We start from the raw sequence: 17,830 nt of genomic DNA on the forward strand, positions 1-17,830 counted from the left end.
TTCAAAAACATTCCTAATGTAATTGACATTTTAACCTGAGACATATCCTTGTTTCAGTTTCTGCACCTTGTTCAAGCAACCCATGTCAAAATGGAGTCTGCTCTAGCACAGATGGTACTTCCTATTCATGCACATGTAACACCGGTTACAGTGGAACCAACTGTGATACACCAACAGGTAGGTTAACAGTTGAATACTTCTTTAAAGAAAGGCCCAATGTCACCATTTTGTCCTGGGAGAGTTAATTGATTTCCTTTCAACTCCTTAAAAAAATACTTACTTTTTCTTTTGAACTCAAAAAACATTTTGTTGCAGTTGGGCCCTTCCTTCAATTAGGTATTCAACTGAAACATTTGAAGACATTTTGATTCCTCTTCACTTTTGATCTCTGACAATTAATGCAAACTTTACATCTGCAAGGTTTTCAGTGAAAGTTTACAGCTAGCCCAGCATATATAAGCTAGATTGTATTTGAAAGTGGAGTATATCAAAGAAATAGTTTCAGTGATCTTCAGTTTTGGTAATGATTCGCTGTCAGTGTGAGTATTGAGTTGACTTTTGTATGATTTTTGTATGTGACTATCATGCCAGATCCCTGCCAGTCATCACCTTGTCAGAATGGTGGAAATTGTTTCCAAAGTGCAAGTGGTGGATTCTTTTGTGACTGTCCTACTGGCTTTCAGGGCACTCAGTGTGAAGGTATGTCATCCCTCCAAATATCCAGCTGTACATAGCACATATTTTTTGAAATCTGATCATATTTACTGTTTAACTGAGTCATTGAAAACTCTCCTAACAATGAGCCACCAACATGTTGATAGATGATATTGTACAAGAAAGAGATCCGTCTTGTACTTTTCAAAGAGAAAAAACAGAATTTTTATTTCTTCCAGAATAATTTATAGGTAAGGGAGTTTCCAAGACAAAATGGTTAGTTAAAATGTATCATATTTTGACTCTTTGCTGAAAATATCTTTTAAAATTGTTACGCTAATTAATTGATTCCAGAGAAAATTAAAAAATAATCAGCTCTGCAAATATATTTTGGTACAGTTAATGGTTAAACTGACACAGAAATTGGGTTCAGTTTAAAAACATTCCTTATGCTAGTAACATTTTAACCTGAGGCATATCCTTTTTTCAGTTCCTGCACCTTGTTCAAGCAACCCATGTCAAAATGGAGTCTGCTCTAGCACAGATGGTACTTCCTATTCATGCACATGTAACACCGGTTTCACTGGAACCAACTGTGACATACCAATAGGTAGGGTAACAATTCGGTAGTCTGGAGACATTTCTCAAGACTTTTTGACTTGTCATCTTTGACATTACATCAAGTATCGCCACTTCAATTTGTTAATGATTCGCTGTGAGTATTGAGTTAACTATTAATCATTATTTTTGTATGTGACCATTATGCCAGATCCCTGCCAGTCATCACCTTGTCAGAATGGTGGAAATTGTTTCCAAAGTGCAAGTGGTGGATTCTTTTGTGACTGTCCTACTGGCTTTCAGGGCACTCGGTGTGAAGGTATGTCATCTTCAAATCCCTCCAATATCCAGCTGTACATAGCACATATTTTTTAAATAGAATCGTATGTGCTGAACTGAGTCATTGGAAACTTTATTGACTTTGGGCCTCCCAACTTTGATAGATCCCATTTTATAAAAAAGAGATCCGTCTTGTACTTTTTAAAGAGAAAAAACTAAAATTGGATTTCTTCCAGATTAATTGATTGTGAAAGTGAGGGAGTTTCCAAGACAAAATGGTTAGTTAAAATGGATCATATGTAGGTTTTGTGATGAAATTATCTTTGAAAATGGTTTTGCTAATTAATTGATGCCAGAGAAAATTAAAAAATAATCAGCTCTGCAAATATGTTTTGATACAATTGATAGCTAAACTAGCACAGAAAATGGGTTAAGTTTCAAAAACATTCCTAATGTAATTGACCTTTTAACCTGAGACATATCCTTGTTTCAGTTTCTGCACCTTGTTCAAGCAACCCATGTCAAAATGGAGTCTGCTCTAGCACAGATGGTACTTCCTATTCATGCACCTGTAACACCGGTTTCACTGGAACCAACTGTGACATGCCAACAGGTAGGTTAATAGTTGAATACCACATTTACCCTAACATTCCTGAATCCTCTAATTTTAATGTGATTTTGCACACACCCGCAGGAGTTAGGGTTAAAGAAAGGCCCAATGTCACCATTTTGTCCTGGGAGAGTTAATTGATTTCCTTGCAACTCCTTCAAAAAATACTTACTTTTTCTTTTGAACTCAAAAAACATTTTGTTGCATTTGGGCCCTTCCTTCAATTAGGTATTCAACTGAAACATTTGAAGACATTTTGATTCCTCTTCACTTTTGATCTTTGACAATTAATGCAAACCTTACTTCTGCAAGGTTTTCAGTGAGAGTTTACAGCTAGCCCAGCGTATGTAAGCTAGATCGTACTTGTATGAAAGTGGAGTATATCAAAGAAATAGTTTCAGTGATCTTCAGTTTTGGTAATGATTCGCTGTCAGTGTGAGTATTGAGTTGACTTTTGTATGATTTTTGTATGTGACTATCATGCCAGATCCCTGCCAGTCATCACCTTGTCAGAATGGTGGAAATTGTTTCCAAAGTGCAAGTGGTGGATTCTTTTGTGACTGTCCTACTGGCTTTCAGGGCACTCAGTGTGAAGGTATGTCATCCCTCCAATATCCAGCTGTACATAGCACATATTTTTTGAAATCTGATCATATTTACTGTTTAACTGAGTCATTGAAAACTCTCCTGACAATGAGCCACCAACATGTTGATAGATGATATTGTACAAGAAAGAGATCCGTCTTGTACTTTTCAAAGAGAAAAAAACAGAATTTTTATTTCTTCCAGAATAATTTATAGGTAAGGGAGTTTCCAAGACAAAATGGTTAGTTAAAATGTATCATATTTTGACTCTTTGCTGAAAATATCTTTTAAAATTGTTACGCTAATTAATTGATTCCAGAGAAAATTAAAAAATAATCAGCTCTGCAAATATATTTTGGTACAGTTGATGGTTAAACTGGCACAGAAATTGGGTTCAGTTTAAAAACATTCCTTATGCTAGTAACATTTTAACCTGAGACATATCCTTTTTTCAGTTCCTGCACCTTGTTCAAGCAACCCATGTCAAAATGGAGTCTGCTCTAGCACAGATGGTACTTCCTATTCATGCACATGTAACACCGGTTACAGTGGAACCAACTGTGACATGCCAATAGGTAGGGTAACAATTCGGTAGTCTGGACACACTTCTAAAGACCTTTTGAATTGTCATCTTTGACATTACATCAAGTATCGCCACTTCAATTTGTTAATGATTCGCTGTGCTATTGAGTTGACTATTTGTCATAATTTTTGTATGTGACTGTTATGCCAGATCCCTGCCAGTCATCACCTTGTCAGAATGGTGGAAATTGTTTCCAAAGTGCAAGTGGTGGATTCTTTTGTGACTGTCCTACTGGCTTTCAGGGCACTCGGTGTGAAGGTATGTCATCTTCAAATCCCTCCAATATCCAGCTGTGCATAGCACATATTTTTTAAATAGAATTGTAAGTGCTGAACTGAGTCATTGGAAACTTTGGGCCTCCCAACTTTCATAGATCCCATTTTACAAAAAAGAGTTCCGTCTTGTACTTTTTAAAGAGAAAAAACTAAAATTGGATTTCTTCCAGAATAACTGATTGTGAAAGTGAGGGAGTTTCCAAGACAAAATGGTTAGTTAAAATGGATCATATTTAGGTTTTGTGATGAAATTATCTTTGAAAATGGTTTTGCTAATTAATTGATGCCAGAGAAAATTAAAAAATAATCAGCTCTGCAAATATATTTTGATACAATTGATAGCTAAACTGGCACAGAAAATGGGTTAAGTTTCAAAAACATTCCTAATGTAATTGACATTTTAACCTGAGACATATCCTTGTTTCAGTTTCTGCACCTTGTTCAAGCAACCCATGTCAAAATGGAGTCTGCTCTAGCACAGATGGTACTTCCTATTCATGCACATGTAACACCGGTTTCAGTGGAACCAACTGTGATACACCAACAGGTAGGTTAACAGTTGAATACCACATTAACCCTAACATTCCTGAATCCTCAAATTTTAATGTGATTTTGCACACACCCAAAGGAGTTAGGGTTAAAGAAAGGCCCAATGTCACCATTTTGTCCTGGGAGAGTTAATTGATTTACTTGCAAATCCTTCAAAAAATACTTACTTTTTCTTTTGAACTCAAAAAACATTTTGTTGCATTTGGGCCCTTCCTTCAATTAGGTATTCAACTGAAACATTTGAAGACATTTTGATTCCTCTTCACTTTTGATCTTTGACAATTAATGCAAACCTTACTTCTGCAAGGTTTCAGTGAAAGTTTACAGCTAGCCCAGCATATGTAAGCTAGATCGTACTTGTATGAAAGTGGAGTATATCAAAGAAATAGTGTTAGTGATCTTCATTTTTGTTAATGATTTTCTGTCAGTGTGAGTATTGAGTTGACCGTTGTATGATTTTTGTATGTGACTATTATGCTAGATCCCTGCCAGTCATCGCCTTGTCAGAATGGTGGAAATTGTTTCCAAAGTGCAAGTGGTGGATTCTTTTGTGTTTGTGCAACTGGCTTTCAGGGTACTCGGTGTGAGGGTATGTCATTATCAAAGTTTGCCATTGTCAGCCCTCCCAGAGCATATTTATGTTTTTCCAAACAAATCGTTCATATTCTTCAATCAAATTCTCCCACACCTTCCTGGAGCCTCCAAACTTGTAGATTATGTAGATGTGGCAAGATTGAGGAAGGAAGAGATCAACCCTGTTACTTTTCAAGAGCAAAAAACTTGGCCTTGATTTCTTGCAGAGTGATTGAAACTGTAAATGTTTTCCAGATTTCAATAAAAACGGCTGTAGAATTGAATAATAATTTTTCCCCTTCTTCAACTCCTCACTTTACTGAAAGTACATTTTGGAAGTTAAATGTCATTACCAAACCCTCATTGAAAATGGAACATAAAATGTGTTCAGTCATAAAAAAAAACTCTGGTGTAGTTTTCATTTTTAAGTTGGTAAAATCTATCTTTCAGTGGCTCCACCTTGTTCAAGCAACCCATGTCAAAATGGAGTCTGCTCTAGCACAGATGGTACTTCCTATTCATGCACATGTAACACCGGTTTCAGTGGAACCAACTGTGACATACCAATAGGTAGGGTAACAATTCAGCTGTTTGAAGACACCTCCAAAGTCCTTTTGACTTGTTATCTTTGACATTAAAAGCAGCATTACTTAGGCAAAATTTTCAGTGAAAGTTTACAGCAGGCCCACCATATGTAAGCTGTAGCTTAGATCGATCTTACTTGAAATCAAAGTAATAGTGTTGTTGATCTTCAAGTTTGTTAGGGATTTGGTGCAAGTCTTGAGTTGACTTTGTCATGATTTTTGTATGTGACTATTACGCCAGATCCCTGCCAGTCATCACCTTGTCAGAATGGTGGAAACTGTTTCCAAAGTTCAAGTGGTGGATTCTTTTGTGTTTGTGCAACTGGCTTCACTGGTACTCAGTGCAACGGTATGTTGTCTCATATTGTTTCTTATCAAGCCATCCTAGACCCACTTGTTGCCTGAAACCTTTCTGAGGTTTTTATCTAGAAGATTTGGTAAGATTGGAGAGGAAAAAACAAAATGGTTGATGTGAGTTTCAATACCAATGCATGTTCGTGGTTGAGCTGCCTAGAATGCATACCAGTATGTGAAGTTTTTTAGACTTCAGTGCCATAGGTAACTAGGAATTCAATACTGGCTTCCTGCAAGGCCACGTTAGTGGGTGGGTAATGCTTGTCAACACATAACGCCCTTTCACTGCTAATTGTTTGCCACTTTGCTGCTGATGAGTGCTTTTGCCCTCCTCCCATTGTGGGACCAATCCTGGCACCAACCACGCATCTTACCCCATGTGAAGTAACAGAGCTGGGCTCTGTCCTCTTGCCAAATCCTCTACACATATCCAACTGGAATTTGTGGAAGATCTTTGATGGTTTGAGCAATTGAATCTCCTCATCATGTTTCTTGGTGTTTATATTTCAGTTTCTCATGTGTAAATATGTTATGAGAGACTTAATGATGCACTAACATACTAAATGTGGCTGTTGGAAAGCATTTATTTTTTGTGATAATTCCTGAAATTTCCATTTGTTTGCAAATTTTATAAATGCCGCTTGGAGCGATCTTTTAAACAGTTGTTTTTAGTGATTCTTCATTTTGGTAATAATTCGCTGTGGACATTTGGTTGACTTGGTTATGATTTTGTATATTTTTAAAAGATATGTCAAATCCCTGCCAGCCGTCACCTTGTCAGAATGGTGGAAGTTGTTTCCAAAGTTCAAGTGGGACTGGATTCTTTTGTGTTTGTGCAACTGGCTTCACTGGTACTCAGTGCAACGGTATGTTGTCTCATATTGTTTCTTATCAAGCCATCCTAGACCCACTTGTAGCCTGAAACCTTTCTCAGGTTTTTATCCAGAAGATTTGGTAAGATTGGAGAGGAAAAAAACAAAAGGGTTGATGTGAGTTTAATATCAATGCATATTCGTGGTTGAGCTGCCTAGAATGCGTACCGGAATGTGAAGTTTTTTAGTCTTCAGTGCCATAGGTAACTAGGAATTCAATCCTGGCCTCCTGCAAGGCCACGTTAGTGGGTAGGTAATGCCCGTCAACACATAACGCCCTTTCACTGCTAATTGTTTGCCACTTTGCTGCTGATGAGTGCTTTTGCCCTCCTCCCATTGTGGGACCAATCCTGGCACCAACCACGCATCTTACCCCATGTGAAGTAACAGAGCTGGGCTCTGTCCTCTTGCCAAATCCTCTACACATATCCAACTGGAATTTGTGGAAGATCTTTGATGGTTTGAGCAATTGAATCTCCTCATCATGTTTCTTGGTGTTTATATTTCAGTTTCTCATGTGTAAATATGTTATGAAAGACTTAATGATGCACTTACATACTAAATGTGGCTGTTGGAAAGCTTTATTTGTTGTGATAATTCCTGAAATTTCCATTTGTTTGCAAATTTTATAAATGCTGCTTGGAGCAATCTTTTAAACAGTTGTTTTTAGTGATTCTTCATTTTGGTAATAATTCGCTATGGACGTTTGGTTGACTTGGTTATGATTTTGTATATTTTTAAAAGATATGTCAAATCCCTGCCAGCCGTCACCTTGTCAGAATGGTGGAAGTTGTTTCCAAAGTTCAAGTGGGACTGGATTCTTTTGTGTTTGTGCAACTGGCTTCACTGGTACTCAGTGTGAAGGTATGTTTTTGTCTTATCTTGTCTACATCTGTGGCCACATAGTATCTTAATATTTTTTTCAAACACAGACTTCTACATTTCTTATTAAGTCATCCCAAACCCTCTTAGGTTGTCTAGAATCTTTGGCAAGATTGTAGGGGGAAGAGCGTGGTTCCGTTGATTCTGATGACAAATCTCATTTCCCTTCCCTTTTATAAACTCTAATTCACAGTAGCTCCCTTTTTGGAATAATCCTGAAACCTCTTCGACAGAAATAATATCAATCAATAAAATTATTCCTTGAATTTTAATTGCACAGACCAGCTTTCTTTGCTATTTTCTTAGCCACTGAAACACTTTTTACAGACAAAGAGTCTGGAAAAATGAATACATAGTGGTGGCCGAACTCCACTCCACTCGACTTTAAACAGGTAGAGGTGACATTATGGCATGATTATGCCCCTTCCCTACAAACACAGAGATCTCCTGTGAAAAAATTTTGGCATTGATGCAAGTAATCACTGCCTGTAAAGATCTACAAAATAAACCAGTTGTTTCACACATAGACACTGTGGTAATTTTGCAGTATCAACGGGTCCATGTGAGGGTCAGCCTTGCCAGAATGGAGGGACGTGTGTTTCACTCGGGACAACATTTGCTTGCAACTGTCCAGCTCTCTACGTGGGAGACCGTTGTGAAATTCCTGGTAATACAACACTTATAAATCATATCAATCTATACTAAGTTACACAATTTGGCTGCAGGAAATTGAATCTCCCCATGTTTCTTTCTTTTCACATTTCAGTTTTCATGCCGCATGTGCAAATATATTATGAGACTGAACATTTAATGACGTACAGACATCGTCAAAATGGCTGTTATGAAAGGTTTTATTTTGTTACATTGACTGAAATTTTATACTTTATGCAGATTATATAAACTCTGCTAAATCTTCCAATTTTTACAGAAATCATTAATTTTATCAAGAATACAAGCAAAAAGCAACTGCAAACATCTTCGTTCAACCTAAAGAAAGTGTTCTCAAGTTGTGTACTCCTTGTTTGTATACAATAACAATTGGGCATTTTTTTCCCTAATGATGTTGCAGTGCCGTGCACAAGTCAACCGTGCCAGAATGGAGGCACGTGTATTTCAAGTGGGACGACATTTAGTTGCACTTGTCCACCTTTTTATTCAGGAAGTCGCTGTGAAATTCCTCCAGGTACTTAATTGGATTACCAGAAGTGAGCCATCTGATTTAAACTTAACCCATGGCTGGCAAAAGCCAATCCTCTTGATGTTTGGAATAATAAGCCTGCCAGACTTGTGGTTTTTTATTGTCGAGTCGCAATCAGAAGACAGTTTTCGTGGTGGTTCTGTATATGTCCTGTGCTTTTTGTATGAAAACCGATAAATTCTCTGTTTTGAGCATTTTGCCTTATATCTTCCCTTCTCTGCTGGATAAGCTACTCAATTTACCGGAAACTGTTTATCCTGTTCTTCCCCTTACCACAGACAACTCTGAAAAGAGATGCGCATATAAAAAATATTGTCGGTGCTTACGGTTTGCAATAAAGTTATCCCTGGATGGTTTCCTTTGCTGTTGGTTTGCATTTGATCCGTGTCAAAATGAAACGTTTTACAAATGAAAATGTTCATTTTTTGCCACATTTCAGCGGTCTGTGATCCCAATCCATGTCTGAATAACGCAGATTGCACAATAGCTGCAAACCAAGCTTTCTGCCAGTGCTACAATGGATACACTGGACAGTTTTGTGCAACCCCTCCAGGTAAAAGATTTCAGAGGTTTTTTGGTGACTTATGGGAAAATAACTAAGCAGCAGTTACTTTGTCTATTCTTCTGATTTCAACCCTGAGCTTTCGCTTACAAATGAAACAAAATGATTTGTCTTGATTCAGGTTCATCACTTGAGTCATTTGAGTCAAGGAATTGGTCCTATTTAGTCTGTCTTAGAATTACCTTGGTATAAATTTACTGTAGACAAGCTGTTGTTTCCCCTCTCCCTATCAGTAAACAAATATGCCCTTTGGGGTGTTGTCGCGGTGATATCCTGTGAAATTCTGTGCTACATTGCCTTAGAATTGCCACTCAAAGCAATTCTAGCAGTTTAACTCCTCACTTGATATTGTTTTTCCCCCTGGTGGTCTCACTAAAGCCCCTCCTAGCTTGTAAAGTCGAAGCATCCTGGATGGACAGTTAGACCTATGCAACAATGGCTAATAGGATTGTGCTACCAACAAATGAGATATTTCTAATGCTTGAGGATAAGATAAGCGTTGCAGTTGTTCTTGAATATGCTGTTATGCTAAACAACCATAGTAATGGGGAAAGATGCGCTGGGCCTGTGAAAATAACAGTCATGTTGAAAGATGTGCATATGCCCATTTTCATTATAATAAATGAGGACAAAGCTGACATTTTCCAAAGTAAAATCAGATATGAAAAGTGGCCTAACCAACTTCAACCCATTTTGGGTGTTTCCCTCCTCCAGATCAGTATTTCTGAGAGACACCATTTGACAGTAATATATGGTTAAGATACCTGTATGAAAAACAACCTTTTTCCTCTTAAGAAAACATCTAAGCAGCCACTAATACTTTCTGAGGAGGGGGTTGCATGACTTTATCGAGTTTGTTTTAATTGTGCATTTCAACTGAATCTTGTCATTTTGAGAACCTCCCCCAAACTGGTACATCTTCTTGCTGAATACAGTGATTAATTACGGAAGCACCTTTGCTTACCTGTTTGTCTAGATATCTGTGCCAGCAACCCATGTCAGAATGGGGGCACCTGTGCTCAGGTTAGTGACCTCGTGCACGTTTGTTACTGTCCCACTGGCTACAGCGGATTGGACTGTGAGATTTCAGGTGAATTACTGTAGAATATTTTTAAGAGCTTGCTGAGAAATGTATTTATCATTTAGGCAACATAAAAAATGAAACTGTTGGTTGGGCATATTGAACCAACACTTCTTCCTGGCCTCAGTCATTTTGGCAAAAAATCTTAATGAAACGGAAAGAAGAGTACTTTTGAAATCATATTCTTTGCAGCAAACAAAATTATTAGATTTTGCACCTGCTGCATGTGTCTTGACCCTAAGCTTGCTGAGCTAGAGTAGCTCTTTCTTCAATTATGGGACAGGATTAAATAGTGTGGGATAAAAGACAGCTATTTACTTTGCAGCTGTTGCAATTCTCAGATGCTCCAGTTGAGACAAGTTGCTCTCTAAATTCCAAAGAGTGAAAATTCACTCTATTCAAGTGAAACTCAATCCCTCCGATTGAAATTAAGGACCAGACGAATTGGAGTGAAATTTCTTCACTCCAAAAGATTGAAATTTCACTCAAGCTTCCACTGGAAGGGGCTATTTTCATCTTTTTCAGTCTAAATTCAGAGTGATTTTCACTCTAAAACGTCTTGTCCCTAATTTCATTCTTTCCGATTCAGAGAGTGGGCTGTTGTTGTTATGGTGATGGTATCTGCATGGTTTGTTAATTGCAATGCTCGATGCAGGAGGGTTGCATCATTTCAGACAAAAGGGCCTGTGAAAGGTTGACATGGTACTGAACAGACTGATGTAAAGCTGACAAATTAGTCAGTTAATTGATGAACCAGTTGGTTCCTATGAAATTGGCTAGTACATGAAGTGACTGGGTTGATTCATTGATGTCTCTGTTCTCGTGATAAAGGGAAAATTTCTTAACCATTTTACTTGTTTTTTTTTCAATGGGATGGCCTCAATATTTGCATTTCTACACAAAGAGTCCATGGAGAACTCCATCTTTGAATTTTTTCAATATTATTTTGGCTAGCCTGTCAGTCGGTCACCCACAGTCAAACTGTTAAATCAACTGGAGTCAAAGATTATTTAATGTTTCATTTTATTTTTGTTTGTGTGGCAGTAATTCAGTGCAGCTCCAAGATTTGTGTGTCTTGTGCAAAATGGGATGTCAAGCAGTGTTATACCCTTCTAACCAGACCCAAATTTGTCAAAAGTAAGCCATATCAGGTGGTGGATTTCATCACTGATTTGTCAGAACTGGGTTCAATGAATGAATTGATGGTAATGGGCACATCACAATATCTGCAACTTTCAGAAATTTGCGCAAGTAAGCCATGTGAAAATGGAGGAACCTGCATAGGCCAAATGACAACATTCACCTGCATGTGCACAGACCAGTTCACGGGTGACAGATGCAACACTCCGGGTAAGAACTTTTCAAGTGCTAAAGTGGCTTTTTATTTTGAGACACTTATTTCCTGTGTTCGGCACGTATATGCATTGCGGACTGAATGCCTCATCAAACTAATTTGGGTGAATGGTTTGCTGGGAAAAGGGATTTTCTAACAACAAAAAATCACATTAAGATCCATCAAGAAGAAAAACTTGAGCAGCACACAAGTAGGATTGGAACCAGTGTCAGCTCTCTTTACTGTTCTGTATTTCTGATGCACTACTTGACCATTCAGATACAAACACAAATATTTATCACCTGTAAGTTGTTTGGTTATGTTTTGTTTTGATATGTTTGCTTATGTTGGTTTAGGTATATCTTGGTGTTTGTTTGTTTGTTGGGGTGTTTGTTTGTTTGTTTGTTGGGGCGTCTGTTTGTTTGTTTTTCAGGTTGGGAGCATATTAGTATTTGTTGCATTCTTGACCTGTTACACTTGCAGTTTTGTTCTCTTTTCCAATGTGCCTTGCATTATGTTCCCTTTGTCCACTTGTTTTATTTTTGTCTACCATTCTCTCTCGGTTCCTCATGCAATTAACAACCTGATTCATTAAGGTTGTCATTCTCATCTCAACATTCTCGCACTTCCACAAAGCTGTCTGGATGAGAATGCATGAACACAGGTTATCCATCACTACATCTTTATTTCCTCTTTTTACCTCACACGGTCAGGTGAACTACTTTTAGCCGATGGGGATTAAGAGAGTCAATCCAACATTAAACCATCACGTTACATAAGCTGAACTAATTTGTCTGTTCCATTTTTTTCTCCATGGAACCTGTCCTTAGCTCATGTGGAGGGCATGTCTGTCTCATGATTCTCATTAAACCTGTTACATTTTCATGAACTTGTTTGTCATTGTCATATTTTCGTTTTAATCAGTTGATAATACGCACCAGTGTAACCCAAACCCATGCCAAAATGGCGCAACATGTTTCCGAGAACATGGATCGGAGGTCCAATACTTCTGCCTTTGCACCTCCGACTATTCAGGGAAACATTGTCAAACACTGGTTCCTGGTAAGTTGGTGCCCATCGTTACTGCATCCTCTCTGGCGTGCTTCTAGTCCCTTGATGCATCTTACACCTAAGAAGTCTAGTTACATATACCTGCTTGACTTTGGGTATAGAAGGAGGAGACGCGATAAGATAGAGGAGGATGCACAGTGTGAGCAGTGCGCACGAGGTAGACTTGGCAAGAGCAGGAGACACTAACCAGTTTAAAGCTAATTGACTTTTGTAGATCATGTTTGAGATCGAGTGGTAGATGCCAGCCTGACTGCTACACTTACTTGATCCAATAATTTCAGGGTTCATTAAACCTCATTTTATTTGACAGTATAAAAAGGTGTGCAAGAAGTGCTGGTAGCATATATTTGCAGTTTCTAGATAAAAAAAAAATTGCCATGCATGTTTTGCTTTGAGCAGAATATCTGAAGATTGTGGCGACATATTTTACTATGGTAATAGTACAGATGCACACAGCGTTGTCATCTTGTTTGATGAATTTAAAACTGCACTAATAAGATTACTGGAACAAAATTGAAGTATTGTTCACCTTCAGTTTTATTCCTCCCTTTATTTGGATCATGTTACAGTGTGTGAGCCATAATCTTTAGTAAGTCTTCACTTTGGAATCTATTAAGCTTATGGAAAGTTAGAGAAGCAATAAGATTTAGATTTAGTGTTTAGACAATGCCAGAGAGTTTTCAACTTGGCCTATCCTGTCACCTCGTTGCCCATCTCTGAAAGAGGGGTTAATACCATGCAAATTTACTGATGGTTGTCTTAATTAACCCTAACACTCCTCAGTCCTCCAACAGGTGAAGGATTGAGGAGAGTTAGGGTTAATCACGTGCTTCTGTATTAACCACATACAAGTGCATAAATCTGGAAGCTAGTTAAACTTATCTGATTGATGAGGCATTCAGATTGTTTTCGCTTGAAATTTTGAATAGGAATTTGACGGTAAGCACTCTTGTGTTTTGTTATACTCCTTGCAGTGGGAACCACGTGTGACTCTAGCCCATGTCAAAACAGTGGCACCTGTACACCCTTCGAAGTTGGAATGGGATATACGTGTACCTGCTTACCAGACTTTACAGGGGTCCACTGTGAGATCTGTAAGTTATAAAACATTCTTGTTTCTCTAGATTTTACTTTTGTATCAGAAATAAAGCAATTGCGCATATGGTGATGTACTTGTATAAGGCTGGTAAAATAGGTACAGGAGCAGTCAGGATTCTGCAAACTGAGTGTCTGTTGCAATTTTAAATTGAACCTATTTAGTTGAGAAAAATTGCTTTGTCAGGACCTATCATAAATTAGCATGAACCCTGTCTATATTGACACTGGAGAAATATCTTACTGTCACTGTTTCTCTGAACGTCCACACAAGGATAGTTGCTTTACCTTCAAAGTTGTATGTCTTTAAACATGGACACAATTCCAAGGTCAGAAGGTAAAGAATATTAAAAGGGGATTCCATTTATTAATGACAGTTGTTAGGAATGTGTGAGAGCTACCCTCAGGAAGAATGCTTACATTTGTCTCTTTTATTGCCAAGAAATCCTCCATATTACTAGTCATCAATTTATTTGTTGCCTGCTTATTACTTAACACACGCAGAGTTGTAAGCCTTGAAGTTTTGCTTCGTACACAGTTCATGCTTAGATTCAAGTGGTAAGATTATGATACAGTATTCAGTGGTATTGTCCAGTGAGAACTTCAAACAGTTAGGATGGTCTTGAACTCAGTGGAGAATGATTTATTGTTTGACTGGCCATCCAGATAAGGATCCCTGTGACTCGACACCTTGTTTGAACGGAGGCACATGTCGAACCAACGGTATTGGCTATTTCACATGCGTGTGCCCAGAAGGTTTCACGGGGACAGTATGTGAAACTGGTAAGACTTAACTCCCTGGAATATCCCTCTGTATCTTTCTCACACTACTCACCACTGTAATGGGAGGAACTCATTAGACAGTGTACCATTTCTGTTACCCTATGTGAGAGGCAGTGAGTACTGTGGCCTTTGCAAAAGCATTGGCAGTTGTACCATGTGTACTTTGTGGAAGTTCATTTTTAACAATGAGCAATGGTTGATAAACCACTGTCAAGAAAAGCTGTGCAAGATTCGACCCTGATGTTTAGCCTTGATGAATTTGGTAGCCAGTTGCTCTATGGAATTGGACTGAGGCCTTTGCCTTTTACAAAGAATTGATGACTTTCCACCTTTAAGAGTGAGGTTCTACAGGTCGTAAATTCAATCAAGTCAAGTACCAGAGATAACTATACTGAAGAAATGATTCATGATTATTTTAACTCAATTGACCTTCTGTTTCTGTTGCATGGCACGGATTCATGTACTGCCTGACTATGTGAACTCACAATCTTTGCATGACCATTTCTTAAAGATGCTATCCTGTCTTCAAATTGGTTGTATTAATGAAAATTAATTCCTCAAATAAATCCTTTCTAAAGCTTCCTTACAGGCCATTATTTAGTCTACTGTGCAAAAATCCCACAGATACTTCTAAAATGTGGAAATAGACCTTTTTCACCCACGTGACTGGATTGCGCTAAATGTAAAAAATACCACCGCGTGTGGACTGCCATAGCCACGGTGATTGCACATATTCCTAAGGGCGGCTTCAACCAGGTACAAGCGCATGTGCAACTGCTGCATGCTTGACTAGTTTATCTTGAATAAGTGGATTACCATCACCACAGGTCCAGCATGATTGTGACATCACAGGGAAAAAAGTCTATGGAGTCCAGTCCAAAAAGTCATCAAATGTGGAAATAGATGCACATCAACTAGATAATGTAACTTGTGAGGTATCTTACAAGTCACTTCGCAAGAATTGCAGTGTAAAGTGTGTTGTTTTGTGAGCTTCATAAGATAAAAAACTACGGATAGCAACTTTACATTACAGGGGTACTCTTTGTTAGATCCATAGGTGTTACATCTGTAGTCAGTAGTCTTGTTTGTAGAGGGCTTGGAGTAGTTTGTTCATTTACTGTTAATGAGAAACTGCAGTTATGGACACATTGTGCTACTGATTAGACATGAAACTCTTGAAGCTTGAGGTTATCAGTATACCCGTGTGGCTTCATCATGAGCAATTCAGACTCAAGATCTGCATGTGGTTTAGGAAATTATAGGTGAACCTGTTGAATCGATGCTTGCCATCTCGGAAAAATCTGGTCATATTCCACCAATCTTAGACAATGTGTCCATCAGGATTTACTGCATTTTTATTAGTTTAGCTGCTTGCGAGTTAATGTTTGTTGAGATACATGCGTTTGACTACTAACTTAGACTGATTCTTTCCATAGATAATCTATTCCATTTTGTTCATTTTGTAGCATGATATACTCATCTTCCTTTTGTATAACACCTGCCTGATGGCATTACCTTAATTGATTGTTGCCAACATAGGATCAATAAGTCCTTTTTCACAATTTTTGTTAATGCTGTGCATGAGTGAAAATGAGGGGATGGCATCTGTTTGTATGCTGCGAACATGGCATGTGCAAGTTTTTTAGTGGGGTTAGGTTTGCTGGTTTGTTTCTTATGTATGCTGCGAACATGGCATGTGCAAGTTTCTTAGTGGGGTTAGGTTTGCTGGTTTGTTTCTTATGTATGCTGCGAACATGGCATGTGCAAGTTTTTTAGTGGGGTTAGGTTTGCTGGTTTGTTTCTTATGTATGCTGCGAACATGGCATGTGCAAGTTTTTTAGTGGGGTTAGGTTTGCTGGTTTGTTTCTTATGTATGCTGCGAACATGGCATGTGCAAGTTTTTTAGTGGGGTTAGGTTTGCTGGTTTGTTTCTTATGTAGTTCTCTTTGCCATTCAAATTGGGGAGGGACAAGAAGAGAAAAGTTACTTTATGAAGTTTGCCTTGAGATTTAACCCATTTATCAATTCAGCCCGTCCACCACTCACTTATATAATCACATCTTTTCAATGATCCACTCACTCGCATTCTAATTTGATTATCCATCTTAATTCATCTACCCACCTTAACAACATATTCATCCTTCACCCGAGTTTAAAAGTTTTGTAAACTAATGCTTGTGTAAATCAATTTCACAGAGAGCCCAAACCATCAAACATTTCTCTTCCCTGTAATGAGCGAAGCCCAAACTGATGATTCCTCCTACCCTTTTTTCCACACCCACAGTCGTGAATGCCTGTCTGTCTTCACCTTGTAGGAACGGAGGAACATGCACGCCGAGTGGCAACTCATTCACCTGTTCTTGCGCCCCAGGCTACATGGGTGACACATGTGAAATCCGTAATTATCTCTCTTGGTTACACTCAGTAAAATAATCCCAAGATGTGCAATTTGATCGTTGTTTTATTAAGGAAATAAATATGTGCTTGGGTGGTCTTAAATGTGTGTTTAAGATCAGCTCAGGAGAATGAATGTGACTAATGCCCTTACCTGCGGATCAGACATTAGTCACGTCCATTCTCCTAAGCAAGGTCTTAAATGTTAGTTTAAGACTGGCCAAGCATATGCTTTTTCCCATTTATAAATGCCTTTTTATTCAGAGAGTCAAAAGAAGTCAACATATGATGGATTTCTTAATGATTTTGTTCTAAAACTTTACTTTCATTTTCCTGTCCATTTTATTAAAATCCTTTTGAAAGTTGTCCAAAAGAATTCCCTTCAATGAACTTGGCATGCACATGGCATGTCGAATGCACACAGACTTCTGCCCAATCAGACCCCATTAAACTGTCTTGTATGTAGGTGGCAGCACGTGTTTTGCCAGCGGGCATTATCACTTCTCAGCAGCCATTACCAAATGTTAATACATGGTCACGTGACACGTTTCGACTGATATGAACAAAAAAACTGTCCCATGCAGGTACTTATGAATTGATATTCATTAATACTTCAGTCAGTCTCCCTATCCAACAACGTGCAGCTTGACAGTATATTAACATTTGATAATGCCCACTGAGAAGTGATAATGCCCGCTGCGTAAATCATATACTGGCACCTGGATCCTAGACAGTTTAATCAATTCTGATTGGTCAAGAGTCTGTGTGCACCTGGCTCTCCACATCTGCGAAGTCCATATAAGGAAATACTTTTGGACAACTTGCAATTGGGGTGCTTGGGAAAATGAAAGTAAAATTCTAGAACAAAATTTTTGGAAATCCATCATATATTGACTTCTTTTGGCTCTCTGACTGAGAAAAAGGTATTTATGATGGGAATAAATAATTTGCTTGG

The 17,830-nt window shown here is 38.2% G+C and overlaps 1 protein-coding gene across 10 annotated transcripts in view; it reads left to right on the forward strand.

Moving 5' to 3' along the window:
- LOC110984848 (uncharacterized) overlaps nt 1-17,830 on the forward strand; it is a 49,323-nt gene that overhangs the window by 20,242 nt on the left and 11,251 nt on the right. For 5 of the 10 annotated variants that reach the window (XM_087140657.1, XM_087140652.1, XM_087140653.1 and 2 more), the window contains 23 exons: nt 58-177; nt 592-699; nt 1,145-1,264; nt 1,424-1,531; nt 1,985-2,104; nt 2,589-2,696; nt 3,142-3,261; nt 3,420-3,527; nt 3,972-4,091; nt 4,575-4,682; nt 5,117-5,236; nt 5,492-5,599; nt 6,351-6,470; nt 7,221-7,340; nt 7,906-8,025; nt 8,428-8,541; nt 8,996-9,109; nt 10,095-10,208; nt 11,439-11,549; nt 12,457-12,594; nt 13,578-13,697; nt 14,365-14,481; nt 16,766-16,879. In XM_087140657.1, the coding sequence (XP_086996783.1) occupies nt 58-177; nt 592-699; nt 1,145-1,264; nt 1,424-1,531; nt 1,985-2,104; nt 2,589-2,696; nt 3,142-3,261; nt 3,420-3,527; nt 3,972-4,091; nt 4,575-4,682; nt 5,117-5,236; nt 5,492-5,599; nt 6,351-6,470; nt 7,221-7,340; nt 7,906-8,025; nt 8,428-8,541; nt 8,996-9,109; nt 10,095-10,208; nt 11,439-11,549; nt 12,457-12,594; nt 13,578-13,697; nt 14,365-14,481; nt 16,766-16,879 (2,670 nt within the window). The remainder of the gene's footprint in view (nt 1-57; nt 178-591; nt 700-1,144; nt 1,265-1,423; nt 1,532-1,984; nt 2,105-2,588; nt 2,697-3,141; nt 3,262-3,419; nt 3,528-3,971; nt 4,092-4,574; nt 4,683-5,116; nt 5,237-5,491; nt 5,600-6,350; nt 6,471-7,220; nt 7,341-7,905; nt 8,026-8,427; nt 8,542-8,995; nt 9,110-10,094; nt 10,209-11,438; nt 11,550-12,456; nt 12,595-13,577; nt 13,698-14,364; nt 14,482-16,765; nt 16,880-17,830) is intronic. The other 5 variants (XM_087140654.1, XM_087140655.1, XM_087140658.1 and 2 more) reach the window with 5 other exon arrangements.

This window comes from Acanthaster planci, linkage group LG09 (assembly GCF_054643075.1).
Source record: "Acanthaster planci isolate LZ-2023a linkage group LG09, COTS_SCS, whole genome shotgun sequence".
NCBI classification, from domain to species: Eukaryota; Metazoa; Echinodermata; class Asteroidea; order Valvatida; family Acanthasteridae; genus Acanthaster; species Acanthaster planci.